Below are 22,821 nucleotides of genomic sequence, written 5' to 3' on the forward strand. Positions count from 1 at the left end.
CAAAGATGATTACCCCACCTCCACCCCCCTACCTTTGCCACTTCTACCACTCAGATGTCCATGTCTCAATCCTACTCATTTTAAGCTCTCCTTTGGTGTCAGTAATCATATCTAACCAGTCACAGGCTGGCAGCAAGTGAACTGAAGAGGTTGTCTCAGAGGGATACAAAATGAATATCAAGGTTTGAGTTGCCAAGAATCATGGAATTCTTTCCCTCAAAAAGTTTGTTTGTTAATGCTGTTATTTTCTCAGCTAACATTTTACTGATAGAACCTTTTTAAAAAGTCTGAGGTGTTGGGTAATGGAGAGTCACTGCTTTTTCCACAGAACTCACGGCTTTTTTTCTCTGACAGGAATGTCGGACCTTGCAGAATTTCTCGTCAGTGCATGCTATTACCACTGCATTGCAATCAAATAGTGTGTTCAATTTGAAGAAGACTTGGGCAGCTGTGTCAAAGTAAGTCATTGTTCAGAAAGAGCCATGTAATTTTTATTTAATAAATATGAGGTAGGAAATTGCAGGTTTGACCTCCAGGTTTACTTGCACAAGTGATCTTCACACACTCGGTGCATTAACAGGATTACCAGAGGCACTACAGTGCAATCCTAACAATTGGCTAATTGGCAGAATCTTTCATTCTTTCACGAAGGAGCGAAGAGTTTATTTGTTTAAGTGGAAAAAGAAAACTGTTTGGCAACTTGAAATATTTAACTATCGTGTTCCAAAACTGATCTGCTGTCGGATGGAACGTAACACAGTTTCCTGTGGATATGCTGTGATGGGGTGATATAAGCCAGAGGTTTATGTGGGATACTAAAATACAAAAACAACAATTATTTTAATCACCCAAGAAAGCACTCTATAACACTTTGAAGTGCACACCTGTAGTTTATGTTCGTGTGCCTCAGACCATTTGATCATGGTTGTTTTTTGTAGGCAGCTTGGGAATGAAGTCTCTCTTGCTGCAATGAGATTCACCAAAACGACTGCACTCAAGAGCTTTTGCGGCACAATGGCAGTATCCCCATCCCTGGGTTTCAACAATCAGGGTTCAAGTTCTACCTGCCCCAGAGATTGCCAAAACATTTCTGAACAATTTGGCTAAAATAACTATACTTACTGTAAAAATGCTTCACTGCCGTTCACTGTCTGTATTACTTGCTTATTTGTCAGATTCTATGTCGGCTGTTTGTTATCTTGACTCTATTCTGCCAAGAGTAATTTGTCTCATTCTCTTGACTAGGAGCAGTAAGATAACATTTGAAGACCTTTCAAACAATGAAGAAGATAACTTTATAGCAAGTAGAGAGCTGCTAATGGAGGTAAGGTGTTGCACTTGGCCCAGTGTGACTATATTCAGGGCGTGATCAATAGTTTCCAGTAAAATATCTGCAATGAACTCAGTTGGTGACTGAATGCGTACAGATTCTGTCAATCAATACTGCAACAGGAATATATGTATTGCAGTCCAGGTGGTCTGGCTTGGCTCAAGTCTTCCAAGATTGTTTTGCCGTGATTCTTATAATTGCTGATGATATTGCAGTTAACATTTTAATCAACATCTAATGTGGTTATGCTGCAGTGATGCAGCCTTCATAGATTATCTTTCTCAGTGTTCATTATCTTGGAAATTTGAACTGAAGCAATGTCTAAAGTGTGATATGTGCCAATTTCTTTTTCTTTTGCTTTGTACACTTCAAGGGCCTTGTAATTAATAAAAGCCAAGGCAAAACATTAAGAGATTTAACTGGTTCTCGTAAGTGTTTTTACTCAATTACCATGTCTTCCTTTTATTGTTCTCCGCAGTAAGGACTATTTGCTGCGTAGGAATGGAGAGATATTCATATCTCTTTGTTTGTTCAGTATTTCAGACATCAACTATCTAGTTTCAACTAGCTTGGACGAAAATTGACAAGTTTCTAGCCATTCCTCCTCACTCCTTTTATCATGCACTTTGTCCACTCATTTTGCTCCTGAATTTGATAAAAGAACAAAATAATTGGTCAGATATAAATATTTTGGTGCCACTTTACCAAACTAGTTGTCCAGCTCAGAAAATTGTCAAAGTTTTCTTATTCTCTAAATCATTCTTAGATGGAATTGAAGCATTTTTAAGCTGGTATTTGAAGAGGGAGAAATGCAGTAATCATGCTAGCATGTTGTCAGTTTGACAGCCACTCCATGTTTCAAAGTGCTCAATGTTCCAGTTGCAGAGAACTATCTTTTTACATTGCTTTCCAGATGTTTGCCCTAGAATTTCTACTGCCCTGCTGTCACACTTTGTTTATTGTGTGTTGTGATTGGTGCACTGTGCAGAATTTCAACATATTTTTCTGATCTAGATTGAATCTAAAAGTAGGTTTGCTTTTATAATCAAAAATGTGTGCTCTGCATGATGATTGTTTTTGTGGTGTAAAATTCTGTAAGTATACAGGGGAAAATGTGAGTTCATGATTGGACAGTTTTATAACTTCCATAAAGCTTTCTCCCAGATTATGCAGTGAATGACAGTGCATGGTTTGCTAATCTTGCAGCATCTTACACAAATGTGCTTTGGCAATGGTGCAGGGCACCGCAATAGTTCTTGCTGTGAGTACATTAATGTTCAAGACACAAAAGCTCCAAGTATGAACAGCAGGTTCACAGATGACACAATAATTGGAGCGGTAGTAAGTAGCAAAATGCCTTAGTTTCTCGGCACACATTTTTCCAGCTGTGGCTCAACTAATGTTATTTACAGTTCCATCATTACTTCTTTGCTCTTATATTCAGGCAAGTATCCAATATTTTATCAACTTATCCACAGGTCCTCCTGCCTTCAAGAATATGTTTATGCACACACCAAGGTCCTTCTGATCCTCTGTCATCCAGACCCAAAACATCAACTTCCCTGCTCCTCTGATGCTGCCTGGCCTGCTGTGTTCATCCAGCTCCACACCTTATTATCTCATTGAACATATATTGTCCTGACTTATTAGACTCCCAAAATGCTTCACCTCACACTTTTATGGATTGAATTCTATTTGCCTCTGTTCAAGCCTTCTAACCAGCCCATATGTGTAACCCGAGAGACTAAGGCATTTTGCTGTTTACAACCGTCCAATTCTTGTGTCATCTGTGAACCGGCTGTTCATACTTGGAGCTTTCGTGTCTTCAACATTAATGTACGCACAGTAAGAACTATTACTGTACCCTCTGGTATGCTGCTGGATGAAAGCATCAAGTTGCCGAAAAGCCCCTCAAAAATCGCATTTACTTCCTGCCACAAACCCAGTATTGGTTCCAATTTGCCAATTCCGATAGATCTCCTAGGCTGTTAGGTTCTTCACCAACCCACCGTCTGAGACCATTAAATTATTTCTTTGGGTAAGAGAGGTGTCCTATGAAAAGACATTGAGAAGAATTATATTCTTGAGTTTAGAAAAAAATGACGTTTAAACTTGTTGAGACAAAGTTTTGGAGATCTGGTGAGGTAAATTGTTTTTGTCTTCAAGCGAAATTGCACATTATGTAGAAAATTTCCAATCTCCAAATGATGAGGTTACACAAGTATTGAGTTTGGTTTCCAGTTCACAGATCAGGGATCAAACGTTGAACTTGCCTGGCCTTTATAGATCTAACTATGCATTCCACTGTATAACTGTCTAAAATTTTGAGTCCTAAATTTTGATTCTAAACAGATTTAGTTGTATGATCAAGGGAATAAATAAGACATGGAGTAGTAATTTTGAGAAATAGGACAATGAGTTCACAATGGATGAAACAAATTCACCTCTCTTTTTCTAGGATATCGTTCAGGGAATTGTGCCGTACCTGGGAACTTGCTTAACAGAATTTTCAGCGCTGGATTCGGCTTTCCCGAATTACCATTCAGTAAGTCTCTCTTACAAGATTTGGATTCCTTATTTGCTGATGAGCGCTATTATTATTGTTTCATTGCAAGCTGCTTGTAGATGAGAATCAAAGCAATAAAAAAATGAATGAGTTTGATTAATAATCCCAACCAGAACAATTTGATGCTTTGTGCTGTGAATCAAACAATTTGTGAACAAAGGAACATGCAAATCACTTTGCAGTTAATTGAATATCGGTTTAGTTTTCCAAAAGGTTGGATAAGTTGCACATCATTTTTATTCTGTACAGGTAAATTGGTTACCTGGATGTCACTGCCTGTTGAGCAGTTGAACAGCTGAGAATGTCTTCAGCTTTGTACTGATCTACTTGACTGGAGCAAAGGGCTCTCTGTAGTGTCCAAGATATGACCTGGTGGTATGATAGATCATTTGTGATTGGCCTTTGACGATATACTAAAATGGAACCAAGTTTACAGAGCTTGTATTTCACTTCTGATCTTTTAAATTTCATGATCTTGTAGTACTCTTTGACCTTTGTACATTTGAACTAATTTTCTTTGTCCTTGTCTATCTCTTACAGAATGGCTTGATCAACTTTGACAAGAGACAAAAAGTTAGGACTGAAAATTGCACTGTGCAAAATGTTTGGAATTGTATGAAAGGGGAGAAGCATGCCTTTCAATCTTGTGCTGCTTTATTTTCTTGATGGGGGTGTAGCGGGGGTCTACAACTGCATCCTAAATGTATATGGTCACTAATAAATCCAATAAAGAATTCAGGAGATGCTTTGTTGCTCAGAGCAGCCAGATTGCAGAAGCTGCTGCTACCAGGACTCATTGAGAGGATGAGCACAGATGTATTTGAGAGAAAGTTAGATGTCAGAAAGGACACAAAGAGGCATATTTAGAGTTTGAAGCAAGGTGGGAGAGGTGTAAAGATCAGCATGGAGCAGTTCAGCCAAATGTCCTGTTTTTGCGCTGCTAATGTGCTGCAATTTGCCTTTGAGCAGTCACAGCCACGTACAGGATATGCCAGGTGTTATGTGAATGAGGATGTTGTTCAATTAATCTCAGTGTCATGGAAGCTATTTCATTATTGAAGACACTGGGTAAACAATCTCTCCATATTAGTCAGTATTTTCCTTTAGATGTGAGGCATCATTTCGTCATGGGATGTCAGAAATTGAGGGAGTACAACTGTTTGGATTCTCACTGACTGGGCACTATTTTTTACTCCATATTTCTGAATTTGGTAATACCAAATTCTCAAACATCCCTGTTGTCACGGCTACTGTTGAGGGTATCATCAAATCCCTATAGTGTGGAAACAGGCCATGCGGCCCAACAAGTTCATAGGGCCACTCTGAAGAGGGTCCCACCCAGACCCATTCCCCATGTCTAACTCACTGAACCCCAAAATATCCCTGGGCACTACGGGCAATTTAGCATGGGCAATCCACCTATCTTGCACATCTTTGGACCTTGGGAGGAAACCAGAGCACCCAGAGGAAACCCACTCAGATTATATTTTCATCTTGTACTGCAACATTCAGCAGGCAACCTGAGAATATTAATTTGAGTGGAATTTGACCTTATGGCAAACAATGAATTATTGCTTACAGAGCTGTAACTTGAGGTCCCTATGAATAGAATAAGTTCCGATCAGGAGCAGCTGATGCTGAATTTGCCAAACTGGGCCATGTGATGTAAAATCAGCTGGGTGGCAAAGTAGGCATCCAAAGCTGTGTGACTCCAATTCACCAGCTCGGAATGTAATCTGTCAAATGGCCCGCCATTTGTAGTGGCTGATGTGGATGTAGTGAAGTGTTTCTTTTCACTGACCTGTTGAAAACTGGCACGCACTTTACAAGTTGGCAGTAACATGTTGTCAGAGTTTGACTTAGAAAGGTCTGCCCCTTTTGACATGTGAAATTGTGACAAGATTCAACCAAGAAGCCACTGTGGTTGAAAGAAAATAGTCCAGTAACTTCAAGCTGCTCATGGTCCATTCAATTTCATGGTGGTGCAACTTTGAAAAATTAACTCAACATTTTCACCATCTGTCTTGGTATCAGTTACTATAGATCAGCCACTTATTTTGTACTTGGCAGACTTCCTTTTGCTTGGATGAATGATCTTTCATAACATTTCTTGTCTTCACCCTAAATCAGCTTATGGTTCTTAAGTGAATCATTTTTAAAAAATAATCCATCTTTGAAGCGCTGTTCTGGGAATTAGTGTCCTGAAACCATCCTGGATAATCTGTACAGAAATTTATCCTTGAAAACTCACATTTGTGTCATTTATTTCCAAAGCAGAAATATTTTTGTGACATGATGTACTGTGCACTTTGAATAAAGTTAATGATGCTGTTCAAAATACCATGGACTCGGATTTAGCAGGAACAATTATAGCAGTTTAAACTTGCTTTAACAGCTCATTATTTATTTATGTTCTTTCAGGAATATGAAATAATTTTGGGTATCAAATCCCTGCAGTTTGGTTGCTCATCTTACACCCTTCGTCCAAACGAGAATTTTCTAGACTTGTTCTTTATGCAACAATACTTAAGTGAGGATAGCGAGTACGTAACTGGTATTGTAGGAGTGTGCAGGTAAAACAGTTAAGGGTTGTGTGTGAAATCTTCTCTAGTTATAATTGCTGTTTAATGCTAGTGAGCTGCCAGATTGTTTATTGTCTTGCTTTTCCTTGGTTTCAAAGTTTTGACAATGAATTCTGACCTATGAGGATAAAGCCAGTTGCTCAATGAATCAATTCTGTTGTGTTGCATCAAAATGCGTTTCATTGGTATATAATAGTGCAGAGTATACTACCACTAAGCCAATGATTGCAGGAAAATGCAAAAAACTTGATGAGTGACCAATTTTAGCAACATGTCCAAGAGCTCCTATTGTGGGTGCATCTACAAATCCAGATGTAAATTGTACCAGTTTTGAGAAATGTTTCATTTCCTTCCAATTTCTTTTCAAATACATAATCCTATTACTAACATAAAATTAACAATAACCCTACACAATTGGTCAGCATTTTAAAGTATCTTTCAATGGTTGCCTAAAAACATCATTCCCTCATCTCAAAATAGCCACAGTATATTTTTAATAATGCAACCAAAAATAATCTCCAACTGAAAAAAAACCACTTTGCCATTGCTGGACCAGAGTTGATGAAGGAACCAGATTATAGATCACTGAAACTAATTTTTTAGTTTTGACAGAGCAGGCTTTGTAATAATTACATTGTTTGAAAACAGTTTGCTTCTTCATAAATTGGTGGGCAGAAGTAATTATTTAAAATGTACCTGATGTATCAAGTTACATTCCTGCTTTGAAAAACAAAGCTCACTATTAAGCCCATCCTCAGGCTATGGATGACCATGTGCAGCAAGCACCTGGCATTATCGTCAATTCAATCAGTGGCACCGTCAGTATTGGGCGAACTTTAAACATGGTATTTATTGTAACAGTAATTACAAAATGTTTCCGAAATTCACTTTACATGGATCATAAGTTATATTTAAAGTTCTTTTGGACCTCTCGGATAGTTTGGTTGATTTTCGGACAGATTGTCTAAAAATATCAGCAACAGAAAATCTGGTCAAGAGATATACTCCTTCATTTTACTATCTCCGAGATGTGGCATGTGCTGTTTTAGTCACCTGAAGTGACTGATTCATGACCACCTTTCTTTGCTTGACATTGTCTGTACATTCACATGACAGTGTGGATGAGGCCCAGAGAAACTCCTGTATAACTTTACAACCTATTGTATCACATTCGGCACTGGAAGTTTGATTCTCATGTTTTCCAGTTAACTTTTTTCAAGCCCAGTCCTTGTTAATTTTTTCTGTACCTGCTGTAGAATTTCGAGCATTTTGTTCAATTCCACGTGTTCTGCAAAAAGAGGGGGTTATCGTCTTGGTAAAAAAATTACCCAAAGGAATCGCAGATGCTGGGAATCAAAAACACAAAGAGAAATTGCTGAAAAAATTCAGCAGGTCTGGCAGCATCTGTGAAAAGAAAGCAGAGTTTTCTTTCGGGTCTGGTGACGTTTCTTCAGAACTCTTATTGTCTTGATCTCCTGTTCATAAAGCAGAAAAGATCGATGTGCCTACAGTGAGAATTTTTGTCGCTCATTAGTCAAAGTAATGTTCAATGTTCTCCTGCCTGAAAACACGTGCCTTTTGCAAACAAAATTATCATTCATGCAATTTCAATTCTATGTAAATGATTGATTTTGCCATTAATAATAAAAATATTGAACAAAGGCATCTGATTCTTTTTAAATGAATCTTGTCTGAAAATGTTTATCTGCCACCCTGCAGCTCCTCTGAACTCGAGAAACCGCCAAAGCCCAAAAAGAGTGTGTTTAAACGCCTCAGCTGGTAAGTATCCCATGTTAAGCACCGCAAATATCTCATTATTTCCTTTATTACCTGGATGAATGGACAGAAAGATAAGTACATCTGTTCCTTGACAAATAGAGACATCTGATGTGTGGTCATTATTGCTTCATTGGAGTGAGATTTTTTAGTAACTGGTTGAGTAATTTGAGACGATGCAAGGAGTAGTGCTGTTATTCTCACCTTATGCATGTGTCTCGTGTAGACTGATTGATAGAGATTCTTTGCTATGACCATGATTATAGACTGTGGACCTGTGATGAGCTTGGTATTGCCTAGCGATTCTCATTTATCCACTGAGAAGTTTCTGCACCATGGCTAAATTTCGCCGGAATAAATTTGTTTATGAGAGACAAGTAAGCAAAAAAGGTGTTACAGTGAATTAAATTTGCATATTTGTGGGCCTGCATAATGAAAACTAGCAATGTTTAACAATTTTGAGAGAAAAATCAGATCTGTGTTCCACTTTGTGGGTCAGCAGGCAGCAGAAATATCTTCTGTTGAAAAATTATCAGCCATGCTTCTCACATTTGAAGCTCCACCTCAAAATTACTATCCCAATGGAGTCAAGTTAGGTAAAGGGGAAGCACAACGAGATCTAGGTGTTCTTGTACATCAGACAATGAAAGCAAGCATGTAGGTACAGCAGGCAGTGAAGAAAGCTAATAGCATGCTGGCCTTCATCACAAGAGGAATTGAGTATAGGAGCAAAGAGGCCCTTCTGCAGCTGTACAGGGCCCTGGTGAGACCGCACCTGGAGTATTGTGTGCAGTTTTGGTCTCCCGATTTGAGGAAGGACATTCTGGCTGTTGAGGGAGTGCAGCGTAGGTTCACAAGGTCAACTCCCGGAATGGCGGGACTATCATACGTTGAAAGATTGGAGCGACTGGACTTGTGTACACTTAAGTTTAGAAGGATGAGAGGGGTTCTGATTGAGACTTATAAGATTATTAAGGGATTGGACACTGTGGAGGCGGGAAGCATGTTTCCGCTGATGGGTGAGTCCAGGACCAGAGGATATAGTTTAAAAATAAGGGGAAGGCCATTTAGAACAGAGTTGAGGAAAAACTTCTTCACCCAGAGAGTGGTGGATATATGGAATGCTCTGCCCCAGAAGGCACTGGAGGCCACCTCTCTGGATGCTTTACAGAAAGAGATAGACAGAGCTCTTAAAGATAGTGGAATCAAGGGTTATGGGGATAAGGCAGGAACAGGATACTGATTGTGGATGATCAGCCATGATCATAATGAATGGTGGTGCTGGCTCAAAGGGCCGAATGGCCTACTCCAGCACCTATTGTCTATTGTCAAAAAACTCAAATATATCTCCATGTGGAAGTTGACATGAAAGTATGTGTTTGTTGTTGTGTATACATGTGTAAAGACTTCAAAGTTATTGTTTTTGGTAATTTTTCCTGAGTTGGGGATATTATCTTATATTTCTGTTCAATAGGTAAGGACTGACCAGAACTCAGCAAAGTCAGATTTTTCCCCCACCTACCCATCTAGAGTTTCAGAGAAAAAACCGTGCCTTGTTGCTGTGTTGTGCCTTGCAGTGATCTGGAGTGTGACATGTGATTATTGTCATATAGAGACCAAGAAAGAGAAGGGAAACACTTATTCACTTCCTGGGATATCTTCTCTTTACATGAGTGTGGATGTTACATGAATGTGATTTAGGCTTCCGTGGCTTAATTGTGATTCTCGAAGTGCAGGCATTCAACATTGCAGCATTAGTGTGCAATCTCACATTTCAGCAGCCATCTGCTCTTGGTCCCTATACTATTTAATGACTAATATACCAACAATCAGGATTTTCAGCGTGGGAGTTTTTTATCATGCCATCTGCTGTACTTCTTTTGGGAGTTTTGGAAAATTTTCTATGTTAATCATGCAATATAAATGCAAATTGCTGAATAGAAATCCTAACGTTTGCAGTACCAATATACTGAAGGCCACAATCAGAGTTCACTGTCGTACCTTACAAAGTGTTGTGTACAGTTTTCTATCAATTATCAATGGTGTTACTTTGTTTTACGTTTTATTTTTAATAAACTGCAGCTTTCAGGAAGAAATTATATACACATTAGCATGTGGCCAGGTTGGGGGAAATTTTCCACCCTGTGGGTATTCAAATCCACATCTTGCCTTTCATAAGATTGAGGTTGATAGCAGGTTGAATAACATTGCAAAAAGCCCAGATTCTTGTGCCATTTAAATATGCAAACATTATAACCTATTCATATACTCCCTAACTATTAGGCAATGTAACAATGTTCAATACAAGTAATGCGAGCTCTCGGTATGAGTGTGCCACTATTAATTTCTCACAGGTCAAATGTCGCGCACATCAAACTCCTGGTACTCACATCATCAGTATACCTTCATTCTAGTTAATTTTTTTTAACAGTTTGTCTAGAATGCAATGACATTTCCATATTTTTTGTTGTGCCCCCTTTCCCTTGTGCAGCCTGTTTTCAAGGAGTGATGTTAAAGTACACAACACTCAAACTAAAAGCTCTGAGCAGCGAGCAACCTTTCAGAATGAGGATTCAGACGACAGCATTACCGCAGCCAGCATTTTATCCGATTCCAGCCACTTGGAAATGGAAGAGCCGAGCACTTCGCAAAAAGCGTCAGAAAAGGTGAGACAGTGAGGCACTCATCACGTAAAATATGTTGTTCTCGGAGACTCTGGTTTGCCTAATAATGTCCAGACACTTTTTTTCTTCTTTCTTTCCTTCCTTTCTTCTGCCTTCCTGCCGTCTATTATCCTGACTACACTTTGGCAGTCAAGAGGATACAAAGGTACTCAGTGATACCGTCCCAGCCACTGGAGCTGGATGGCTGCCTAGCCAATCTCCTTCGCCTTTCTTTTAAGAGCTATTAGCCGAATAGCCATTTTGATGTTTCAGCCAGACTGAAATCCTTAATGTGAATGCCGTTCCACCAAGCATCTTCATAACTGGCTGCTGCCAGCAATTTTCCATCCCAGGTCCCACTTGCCAAAGTTGGGTCACTTGCTTTCAGAACGAAGGCAAGACAGCTGTGCCTCTCCCATCAAAATTCAACCTTTGTGCTGGTTACTGAAGCATTTGATTCCAGAAAAGGTATTATTCGTTCACAAAGTGAGAGCTGATTTTTTTGTTTTTTTTTGAGTTGTGCTGTTGGCTTTGTTTTGCTTAGATATTTTATATGATTTTATACTAATCGCCAAAATATTTCATCTTTAATTGTTCACAGCATCTTTAATTTCTACACAGTAAATTTTAGTGCATGGGGTACATCTGTCGCAGCTTGAAGCGCCCAGTCCACAAAAACAGTATTTAGAGTATGTTGGACAGGTCTTGATCCAGCAATTGCAACAAAGTAATGCAAGTCTCTGCATGGAGTCCTCGTGACTGCACGTTTTGTTTTTCATCAATATTCGGGCTTTGAGCTGTTGATTAGTGCGTTCTCTGCTGAAGACCATTGTATCTTGGGAGATTATCAAAGTTGTGTTATGGTTATTGTTTATAGAATATGTCTAGGACTTGTCCCAGGGATATTTTCATAATGTATTTCTCTAAGAATTGGGCTAAGTATTATTAGGTCACATTTGGGTGTTTTGGAGTGGTATTTTTTTGTTTCAAAATACCCTCTTCCTTTTTATGGATTCTCCTGTTTAGTGTTGTGACTTCCTGTCTATTAATCATAAACTGAGAGCTGCAGTGACTTGGATGATTTCACTTCTGGTTTCTTTAGTTCTGTGCTGTATGTGGTTTGCGTTGGCTGTCTGTCTTTCTTTCTGCCAGTGGTGCTGTGCCGCACACATTCTGACCTGCACCATACACTTGTTGGCCCATTCGCAGTCACCCGCAATTCATAAATGTGTGTTTTAACTTCAAACATTGTAGTTGGATCCAAGATTTCTGTGCAGAGCAAGGTGAAGTGGGCAAATAAATATTTATGTAGGCATGTTCACATACTGAGTGCAAACTGAAACCCCAAAGGGTTTATCTGACAAACCTCGAATTGAAGCACCAGTTTACATGGTCAAGTGAAATGACCACAATGTTATTGTGCTGAAGGAAACTAATTAGTAATTTATAGGCATGCTAAGTACTGAATTGTTGATGTTGACTGAACAGCTAGTAAACACAAACGGGAGTATAATTCCTCAGAAGTGTTCTATGGTGGTAGAGGAAAGAACTGCAAGTAAAATATTTCACAAGACAGCAACGACCCAGAATTCATGTACAACATCATGTTCTTGCAATTAAGCTGTCCTGCGCAGAATGCCTTCACCTTTGTGGGCAGCAGGACAGCATATTTTGTGTAATAATAAATATGACTGGAAAGGGGGAAGTTTCTAATATGCAACAATTGACAAACGTCTTCTTCAACAAAATAATTATTCCACAGTCATTAAAATCCGTGGATACTGCCTCCTCTGGAGGTTCATCCAACAGTGGTGCACCAGCAAAACCAAATTATGACATAGCCAAGTCTCGTAGGCGTGCGGGTTTGGGCAGCTGCTGGTGTGCATCACGTCAGAGGGACAACCGCCAGAATGAGAAAAGCTGCCTCATCCGAGTCCAATTAGAGGAGGACAGAGCACAAGAATTCAAAACGATTTTGGTAAGTCCCTGGACTGGTTGCTCTCGTCATGCTCGGTCCAAATAATTGCCATTGCTTTCTGCCAGTATCGCAAGAGGATTTATTTATCCCAATTATTTGTTGCCATGCAGTCATATTCAGTGTGTATTTTCCACATTGCTGAAGTCTTTTTTGGTCAATAGGGGTGCTTTGACCATCATTTTGATCCTGTTTTGTAATGCACTAGCAATGTTTAGGTTTTAGGCCTGAACACATTTTCCTTGCATTTCTCCTTTAAGTGTACATGGCAAGGTGCAGCACTCTGTTGCCCCATTTTGGGGACTGGCTGATAAATATTGAAGAGGAAAAATCACAAATTAATGTGCACCATTAACTGTACAATAAATCAGCAAGGAGCTACCAGATCTTCAGTTAGCTGACCACAGGCACTTTGGTCCATCTGTCAACGAATCGAGTAATATTAGCAGAGCCATTGAATATTTCTTTCCTGACTTTGGAAATTTGTGAAATTTAAAAGCCTGGTGCATGGAAGAAAGCACATCAAAAATGGGTTAGAGAAGAGTGCAATCCAAAATAGAATAATTACCTGCTGGCGAGTTCAGGAAAGCCAAAGGAATGATGGCCAAATTGGAAGGCACATCGGTTGTTTTGTTTGATCATTTATTTTCCTTCAAAGGATCGGTCATACTCTTTGACTGTGGCTCCACAGATGTCAGGGTAATGTGTGGGAAATTACTTCTGGTACTTAAATATTGTTAAACAAACAGTGCCTCTTTACTTTGGTAAAGAGAATATTTGTTAGCTTGTAAGTGAGTTGGAGATGGGGCAGAACCAGCCTAAGATCTGAGGTAGGATTTGGATAAGCAAATGGCAAACAGCCTATTTAAGTTGGACATCTATGAAACACAGAAAACTAAATTCTCAACCAAAATGACGAAAATGTCTCCTGATGAAAGTGCAACAAATTTTTGCCCACAAACACAGTCATGAGAGGCCAACTAGAGAATCGTGGAATGTTATCACAAAGCAAAAAAAAAACTTTGGCTGATTGTGTCTGTGCTAAATCTCATTAATAAGTAGCTAAATTTGCCACCCACCTCCCCCTCCACCACCACCACCACCATCATTGCCCTTTTTAGCCCTGCCCTGCAAATTTTGCTCCATGTAATTATTCAGTCGTCTTATGAAAGTATTTTAATCTGCTTTAACCACCTATTCGGATATTGTGGTTGGAAAAAGCAGAATTCTTTTTTTTTGCTTTTGCTCCCCACCAATGACCTTAGATTTTGTCCTTGGCACATAGTGTCAGAAGGGCCAGTAAACAGTTTCCCTCATTTACTTTAGTTAGCCTGAGCAAATGACTGTTCTTCATGATTCTGTATTCTCATCCTGACCCAATTTTGTGTCCATACCGCCACTGCCCGTTTCATTCCACAGGCTTCCATTTTGCTTGCACACTTGTGTGTCACTTCATCAAACAAAGAAAATCCAGTGTATTACCAACTAATCACTAAAATCAGTGATTAATCATTTACAGTGTGAGCGTACTGAGTGGGAAAGGTATTGGTTATTCAAAAAAGATCACTTCAGGGGATGTTAGTTAATGTAAAATAACAAGGTGTAGAGCTGGATGAACACAGCAGGCCAAGCAGCGTCAGAGGAGCAGGAAGGCTGATGTTTCGGGCCTAGACCCTTCTTCAGAAAAATAGTGTAGTTAATGTAATCTCTAATTGTGTAATATTTGACTCTGCCACTTACAGAATTGTAGAGACATACGGAACAAAATATCCCTCCAAACTTTTCCTATTTATGTACTTATCCAAATGTCATTTAAACATTGTAATTGTGCCTACATCTGCCATTTCCTCAGGAAGTTAATTCCACAACTTCTGTTATATTTTTCAGATTTGTTGTTCATTAATATATTTATCATGGTCTTTGCTTTTGAGTGCATGGCAAAAGTAATTTTTTTAGCCATGAACTATAGTGCAATTAAAGCAGAATTAAGTATGAGTCTACTCAACCAGAAAACATTGCAGTTCTCCAGAAGAAACAGCAAATTTTCTAGTTTATTTCAATTTCCAGGTCATTGCTCAAACTTGAGTTGAGAAAAGTAATCTCCAAATTTAACATAGAATTCAACAAAAACAGACAATTGCCCAAAATGTGTCTTTTCAATGTCCTGCCTATTAAATATTATTCCTGCACAGTTTACAATTGATTGAATATTATTTTTTTGCACTGTCTTTGAATCGCAAATTGCTAAATGTCCCAAACTGCGAAAACAATTTTATGAATCATTTTATACGAATAAGCACAGCATTAGGAAATGTCAGACTTCATAAGCAACATTGAGCCATTTGCTGTAATGACAATAAATGTTAAAAGCAGGCAAATGGGATGGGGGTTTTGGGTGGGAGGGGTTGGAATTGGCTTATTTAAATTATGAATTTCGTAACGGGTTACTTGCTTCAAACTGACTGTATAGGTAAACTTGAGCATTGGGCTCTGTTTCCAATCAAATTCCAACCTTTACTGTTCACAGTTTATGCGTTATGGAGCATCGACGGCATGTTTAACAACAACTGTCCTTCCAGTTATTATTTTATTCATGTAACTTGTACAGATTTTGGTGTAATGTTCCGATTAGTCTTCTGGGTGAAAGCAGCTATGTTGAGAAGCCCTTTGGAATTTGAGGCTTTACTGTCTGTGTGTGTGTGTGTGTGTGTGTTTGTGTGTGTGTGTGTGTGTGTGTGTGTGTGTGTGTGTGTGTGTGTGTGTGTGTGTGTGTTTGTGTGTGTGTGTGTGTGTGTGCGTGCGTGTGTGTGTGTGTGTGTGTCTAATGCATTAATGAAAAGTGAATATTGTTTTAATTAGGTGACTAATCAAGATCGGGTTTCCGAAATCTTCCACAAAGCCATGACCATGCTCAAATTTGAACCCGAGCGTCCTCAGGACTTTGATCTCGCACAGATTATTGAATCAAATAAAGGTGAGCAGTGGAAATTGCTTCAATTTAAGTTAGAGATAATGGGAACTGTAGATGCTGGAGAATCCAAGATAATAAAGTGTGAAGCTGGATGAACAAGCCAGGCCAAGCAGCATCTCAGGAGCACAAGTGCTGACGTTTTGGGCCTAGACCCTTCATCAGAGACAGGGATGGGGTGAGGGTTCTGGAATAAATAGGGAGAGAGGGGGAGGCGGACCGAAGATGGAAAGAAAAGAAGATAGGTGGAGAGGAGAGTATAGGTAGGGAGGGGATAGGTCAGTCCAGGGAAGACGTACAGGTCAAGGAGGTGGGATGAGATTAGTAGGTAGGAAATGGAGGTGCGGCTTGGGGTGGGAGGAAGGGATGGGTGAGCGGAAGAACAGGTTAGGGAGGCAGAGACAGGCTGGGTTTGTTTTGGGATGCAGTGGGGGAGGGGAAGAGCTGTACTGGTTGTGTGATGCAGTGGGCGGATGGGACGAACTGGGCTGGTTTTGGGATGCGGTGGGGGAAGGGGAGATTTTGAAGCTGGTAAAGTCCACATTGATACCATTGGGCTGCAGGGTTCCCAAGCGGGATATGAGTTGCTGTTCTTGCAACCTTCGGGTGGTATACTGTATCCATTGTACCCGGTGTGGCTTCCTCTACATTGGGGAAACCAAGCGGAGGCTTGGGGACCACTTTGCAGAACACCTCCGCTCGGTTCGCAATAAACAACTACACCTCCCAGTCGCGAACCATTTCCACTCCCCCTACCATTCTTTAAATGACATGTCCATCATAGGCCTCCTGCAGTGCCACAATGATGCCACCTGAAGGTTGCAGGAACAGCAACTCATATTCTGCTTGGGAACCCTGGAGCCCAATGGTATCAATGTGGACTTCACCAGCTTCAAAATCTCCCCTTCCCCCACCGCATCCCAAAACCAGCCCAGTTTGTCCCCTCCCCCCACTGCATCACAAAACCAGCCCAGCTCTTCCCCTCCCCCCACTGCATCCCAATACCAGCCCAGCCTGTCTCAGCCATCCCTTCCTCCCACCCCAAGCCGCACCTCCATTTCCTACCTACTAACCTCATCCCACCTCCTTGACCTGTCCGTCTTCCCTGGACTGACCTATCCCCTCCCTACCTCCCCACCTATACTCTCCTCTCCTCCGCCTTCTTTTCTCTCCATCTTCAGTCCGCCTCCCCCCCCCACCTCCCTATTTATTCCAGAACCCTCACCGCTTCCCCCTCTCTGATGAAGGGTCGAGGCCCGAAACGTCAGCTTTTGTGCTCCTGAGATGCTGCTTGGGCCTGCTGTGTTCATCCAGCTTCACACTCTGTTATCTTCAATTGAAGTTAAATCAGTTTCTGAATGGCATAACCACTGCAAGGAAATTGATATTTTCTTCTGATTTCACCAAAAAGCTGAAGATATCTAAATTTGTAGAATTGAACATACCCAACTGTGTTCAGCAGGATTCAACTCTGAGGAATATAAAGCCAATAAACAACTAATATCTGCACCTAATAAAAACAAATTATTCCATCTGATTCCCCAAAGCCAAATCAGAACAAAGAACCGCAAATGCTGGAAATCAGAAACTGCTGGAAAAGCACAGCAGGTGTCACAGCACTTGTAGAGAGAAATCAGGGTTAGGGTTTCGAGTCCAGTAGCCCTTTTTCAAAGCTACTCAAATATTGAGTGAAGGATGCACATAGGAGTTGGTTGTGGCATTAAATCCTGAATTACTCACATTGCTTTGTTCATTCTTATTTTAACTGGTTATTCCAAAATAACTGTTTTCTGTTGCTGAAATTAATCAGTTCTTCCCCTCTTTTGGCCTGTGGCTGAGACCAGAAATATGGGTGGGGTCGCTGCTGCCAAGTTGCTAATCTGTCGCAACCCTCCCCCGACAATTTCCGGGTGAAAAGTAGAAACGAGGACTCATGGGTTTAATTCTGCTGTGGTTTAAAACGTGCCATCCAGGCTGTGTTAAGCAGAATGCCTTATGAAAATGAAAGGTTCCAATGCCTCTGCAGCATGCTATCCCTGTCAGATTTCACAGAAAAGAAAAATCAGTTCCCTGGACGTAAGTCTCACTGACAAAGCTGGAATTTATTCTGCATCCATCATAGCCCTCAGAAAATGGTCATAGGCTGTGTCACTAACTCGTGTTTGATTCAGGTGCCCTCAGTGGTGTTAGTTCCAAGATTCCAATCTAATGCTGAAGGAGAGGATAGCTTTTCTCAGTGTTTTCGCATTGATCACACTGCACCTTTTTGTGTTTGATGCTGGTATCAGCAGAAGTGACATGTAGCTGCTGGGTCATTCGTGAATCAATTGGGGTTTTGCGTTGTTCTGTAGTAAGGAAAATCTGACATCTTTACCTGGGCTACTGTATGTTGACTCTTCACAGCCTCATATGTAGCCGAATAAAGCCACTCAATTGTACAAACTGTCATGAAGAAGGCATGTGCCATCGGACAGCGAAGGGTTTGAAATGGATTTTAGTCTTGACCAACAATGCTCATTCTGAGAATGGGTCTCAGGTATAATGGTTTTCAGTTATTGAGTTTACCTAAGGATGGTATAACTCCAAGATTTTCTCTTGTGTTTTGTAATACATTCTGAATCCTTGCAGTACATTTGTTCTGTTCCTCCCAGCCATTGATATTTCCATACCCAGGAAGCAGTTGGACCTGTGCACAATCAGTATGCTGAAAACACGTGTGAATAATAATGTGCTTTCCCTCTGCTTTTTCAGTGCTCATACTTCCGGCCGATGCCATCCTGTATTACACAATGAACAAGAAAGTGAGTCACGACTTCATCCTGAGATTCACTGAAAGAAGATCTTCATGTCTATGCAAGTTTTAGCTGTAAGAAATATAATGTTTCATGGGACTCTGTTGGATCTAAAATCTCTGCTCAGTATCAAAAACCCTGCAATATATGAATAAATTACTTTGGCAGTTTTCTACTTTAAATTATTGGACAATTTGGAGAGAGTGACTTGACTTCAGACAATTGCTTAACATTAACTTTTGAGTCCAGTGCTTGTTTGTCCTTTTCAAACATCTTGCACATCAGCTATTTTTTCTGGAAGGCTGGAGAATTGCACACTGTCACCTGTCTTCTATGAACATCACAGTCATGTTTCAATTGGTTGGATGAGAAAAGGAATCTTTTACGTATCAATCTTGTTGACCAATTGTGTTTGAAGTTGCCTGGTTTCCTCAATGGTTGTTTGGTTAAAAAGCAAACCAGCCATTTGTTCAGCCAATGGCAGGATGATGAATACTTCAACTGAAGTGTTTGGTTTGGCCTTTAAACTCTTCAGCACTCCACTCCTGCCTTCAATATTTTTATTTCTCCAGTGGTTTAAACTAATTTGGAGAGAATGCCATTGATATGCCTTCAACAAAGGGCAACTACAAGAAATAATAGAGTTGTTTATTACTGCCAGTGATATTGCACTTGTTTGAGACCTTAACTGTTTTTACTTAATGTTCAATTTTCCAGAAATTTGATATAAAATTATTATACGGGCTACGTAGTGCGACCAACTGTGTGAGAGTGAGATTATGTGAGTGAGATTGTGAGAGTACGAGTCAGACCATGTGTGTGAGTGAGTGCCAAGTCAGTGAGAGTGAGTGAAACTGTGTGTGAGTGAGTGTGTGAGACTGTGGGAAGTCAGAGTGAGACGGTATGCATCAGTGAGACCGTGTGAGTGTGAGTCAGAGTGAGCTGATGTGTAAGAGTGAGACTGTGTGAAGTTAGAGTAAGACCGTGTGTGAGTCAGACTGAATGACAGTCAGTGTGAGACTGTGTAAGTGATACTGAGAGTTTCTGTGTGAGTGGGTGTGAGAGAGTGGGACTGTATGAAGTCAGTGAGACTGTGAGTGAAAGCATGTGCGTGAGTGGGACCATATGTGTGAGTGAGACTGTGAGAGAGAGAGTCAGAGTTAGATTGAGAGAGGGCGAGTAGGAATTTGTATGTGAGTGAGACCATGCATTTGTGAGAGTGAGACCATGTGTGTGACTAAGAATGTGTGTGTGAGTGAGAGAGTCTGAGTGGGGCTGTGTGTGGGTGGGGCTGTGTGTGGGTGGGACTCTGAATAAGATTGTGTGAGAATGTATGAGTGAGAGAGCATGTGTAATTGAGTGAGTTTGAACAAGACCATGTGTGACTGAGATTGTGAACTCAGAGTGAGATTGTGTATGAGTGAGACTATGTGAGTGTGAGAGGCAATGTGTGTGAGACTGAAATTGTGGGAAGTCAGGCAATACTGTGTGTGTGAACCTCAGGGTGAGATTGCCTGCGAGTGAGACTGCGCACTCAAAATGAGACTGACTACGGTGTAAGAGACAGCCTGTGTGAGTGAGACTGAGTTGGTGTGTGAGAGTCAAGATTGAGCATGTGTGTGATTGAGCCTGAATTTGTGCGTGTGACACAGTGAGTGAATGTCTGCATGGGAGTGAGTCAAACGACGTGTGTGAGACTGTGTGAAGTGAGAATGAGACTGTGCAAAGTCAGTATGGGACTGTATGTGTGAGACTGAGACCATGTGTGAGTGAAAAAGTCAGAGTGAGGCTGTGTGTGAGACTCATGTGTGTGCGTGAGACTGTGAGGTTGTGTGAGTAAAACTGCAAAATCAGCGTGACACTGAGTGAGAGTGTGTGAGATTGTGCTTGTGAAACTGTGTGAGACTGAGTGTGAATGAGACTGTGTGAGAGTGTGTCGGAAGTGAGTCAGTCCTTGTCTGTGAATGCATCGATTATTTGTGAGTGAAACTGAGTGTGAGTGAGGCTGCATGAAGTGTGAGTCAGACTGACTGAGTGTGTGTGAGTGACTATAACAGGCTGAGTGAGAAATTCTGTGTGTAAGTGTGAGACTGCGAATGAAACTGTCAGAGTGTAAGAGTGAGGGAGTGTGTGTATGAGAGGATATATCTGTCAAGTGCATACCATCTCAGGGAAAAAAAAACTAACAAACTAAACATTTATCCAGAACGTTCGGTGGGATGATGAGTACTTCAGCTGGACTGTTTGGCTCGGCCTTTAAACTCTCCAGCCAACCTTTTGTTTCCAGTGGTTTTAACTAATTCTGGATTAAAAACCCACTGAAATGTTTTTAACTGACTGCAAATGCAAGAAATAACAGCATTGTTTATTATTGCCAGTGGTATCGCACTTGTTTGAGACTTTAATTAATGCTCAGCTTTATAATGAATTTATTTTGAATTGTTATATTGTGAGATGTGCGCGCGTGTGTAAGAGAATATATATTTGTAAAATTTGTACTTTACAAATATATATTCTCTTACACACGCGCGCACATCTCACAATATAACAATTCAAAATAAATTCATTATAAAGCTGAGCATTAATTAAAGTCTCAAACACACAAACTGTTCTGGGGATAAAAGGTATTTAAAAGATGCACAGGGGACCAGATCACCTCAGACATGAATACTGTAAGACACTTGTTGTTCCTAGTTTATCTGCTTATGTTCCATTACTCAGATCTGTCATTATTTCAAGTGGGTCTCAATGGTTAACAGCCTAATCTGAAACTCACTCATTGACCTTTTCATCTTCATGCAACCACATCTCACATGCAGGACAGCGTTGGTTATGTATATTCACTTTTCAAATGGATCCAAAACAAAAATCCATTCAAAGTAGCAAAATATCAGGAATTTTTAACAATATTTGAGACTCTGTTAAATTCACAGTTGCACTATGTATAAATTAACACCAGGAACAACAAGCACTTTAACATTTCTGGCATTCCTTTCTTCCACAGGCAATGTTCGAACCTCCTTCCCGATGTGAATAAGTGAGCTCTGGTGAGGAAGGACTTTAGAGAGCTCACTGCCCTGATTTTTGAGAGGTTGTATGTATTTTATTTCCTTCTCCTCCTGTAAATCGCTTGGTGCTCGATAGAGGATTCACTAATTAGACATTTACACATAACTACTTTAAAACTAAAATGGTTCAACATCGAGGCTTTGCCAACAATACCAGCCACAGATAAAAGAGGAAATCATCTGAGTTCTTTGTCTAAGTTTCATTTCTAAAAATAGTGTTCAGTAAATGTTTTTGATGTTCTTACATTTGTTTTAAATTAAAAAACTTAAATTGCTGTCTTTTGTTTCATTCTTTTGAAGTAGAAGACAAATTCTGGGCTGATGGAGTATACTTCATATCTAATTAGTGCTGCCTCACTAAATATAAGCTCCTAACAGCAATTTGTGTTGAGAGCTCACCTCCACGAACCAGGTATCTATGGCAATTGACAGCCATAATCCTAGAGAGCAAGGCAGGTACCTTGGCATCACACAGGAAATCTCCATTGGTGGGGCAGCTGATGGAGAAACTGGTTGAACAAATAATGGCTCTGCCAGGATTGGAACAGTTTGTTTGCAATATGTGGGAAAGGTGCCTCCATTAAAAATGGCCTCTGATATCCGTCTACTCACTTGCATCACTGATCCCATGCCATTTGTAAAATGCAAGCTTCAGTGCAAAGGCCACATTGGCCTTGATGCACTTTCAAAGAGTTTCTGTGCAAGACTGTTGTATAATGGTGTTTGCGGTGACTGTCACATCAGCGCTGTGGGGCAACTCGTGCTGGCACAAGCATTGGTGGTACAGATAGAAGAGTTAGCTCCAGGAATAGCGGGTGTACTGTTGTAGTTTTCCTCATCTTTGGATTCTGGGGAAGTATCTGGAAAACTGCCAATGTGACACCGCTATTCAAAAAGAGAGGGAGGCAAAAGGCAGGTAACTTTAGGCCAAGCATTTAACGTTGAAAACGTGTTGGGATCAATCATTAAGGAAATAACAACAGTGCATTTGGAAAGCAATAACCTAATTAAACAGAGTCATCATGACTCCATGAAAGAGACTATTAGTTTTTTGAAGAATGCCGAACCAGAGCAGTTAGGGGGGAGCCAGTACATGTGTTA

The 22,821-nt window shown here is 40.4% G+C and overlaps 1 protein-coding gene and 1 long non-coding RNA gene across 3 annotated transcripts; both read left to right on the top strand.

The window, feature by feature from the left end:
• The first annotated feature begins 367 nt into the window (after positions 1 to 367).
• LOC125449879 (uncharacterized) lies at positions 368 to 5,760 on the top strand. Its single transcript, XR_009445475.1, has 4 exons — positions 368 to 458; positions 1,246 to 1,324; positions 3,789 to 3,875; positions 4,437 to 5,760. It is a non-coding gene; the product is annotated as an uncharacterized LOC125449879 (long non-coding RNA).
• Positions 5,761 to 6,369: 609 nt separating this feature from the next.
• LOC132209384 (ral guanine nucleotide dissociation stimulator-like 1) lies at positions 6,370 to 21,937 on the top strand. Of its 2 annotated transcripts, XM_059644488.1 has the most exons (7): positions 6,370 to 6,469; positions 8,198 to 8,257; positions 10,746 to 10,920; positions 12,680 to 12,895; positions 15,752 to 15,866; positions 18,612 to 18,726; positions 21,657 to 21,937. In XM_059644488.1, the coding sequence occupies exons 1-6, from the start codon at positions 6,411 to 6,413 to the stop codon at positions 18,722 to 18,724; spliced, it is 738 nt and encodes a 245-aa protein (XP_059500471.1). In that variant the 5' UTR covers positions 6,370 to 6,410; the 3' UTR covers positions 18,725 to 18,726; positions 21,657 to 21,937. The 2 variants fall into 2 exon arrangements, with proteins under 2 accessions (XP_059500471.1, XP_059500472.1); XM_059644489.1 differs by lacking the exons at positions 6,370 to 6,469; positions 8,198 to 8,257 and adding an exon at positions 10,569 to 10,636.
• Positions 21,938 to 22,821: the final 884 nt, after the last annotated feature.

This window comes from Stegostoma tigrinum, unplaced genomic scaffold (assembly GCF_030684315.1).
Source record: "Stegostoma tigrinum isolate sSteTig4 unplaced genomic scaffold, sSteTig4.hap1 scaffold_90, whole genome shotgun sequence".
NCBI classification, from domain to species: Eukaryota; Metazoa; Chordata; class Chondrichthyes; order Orectolobiformes; family Stegostomatidae; genus Stegostoma; species Stegostoma tigrinum.

Bases quoted from the DNA above. Each gene is read 5' to 3' on its own strand.
- LOC132209384 (XM_059644488.1), top strand. From the start codon at position 6,411: ATGCAACAATACTTAAGTGAGGATAGCGAGTACGTAACTGGTATTGTA. The intron at 8,258-10,745 runs GTAAGTATCCCA...TCCCTTGTGCAG, and splicing joins GTGTTTAAACGCCTCAGCTG to CCTGTTTTCAAGGAGTGATG. The intron at 15,867-18,611 runs GTGAGCAGTGGA...CTGCTTTTTCAG, and splicing joins GATTATTGAATCAAATAAAG to TGCTCATACTTCCGGCCGAT.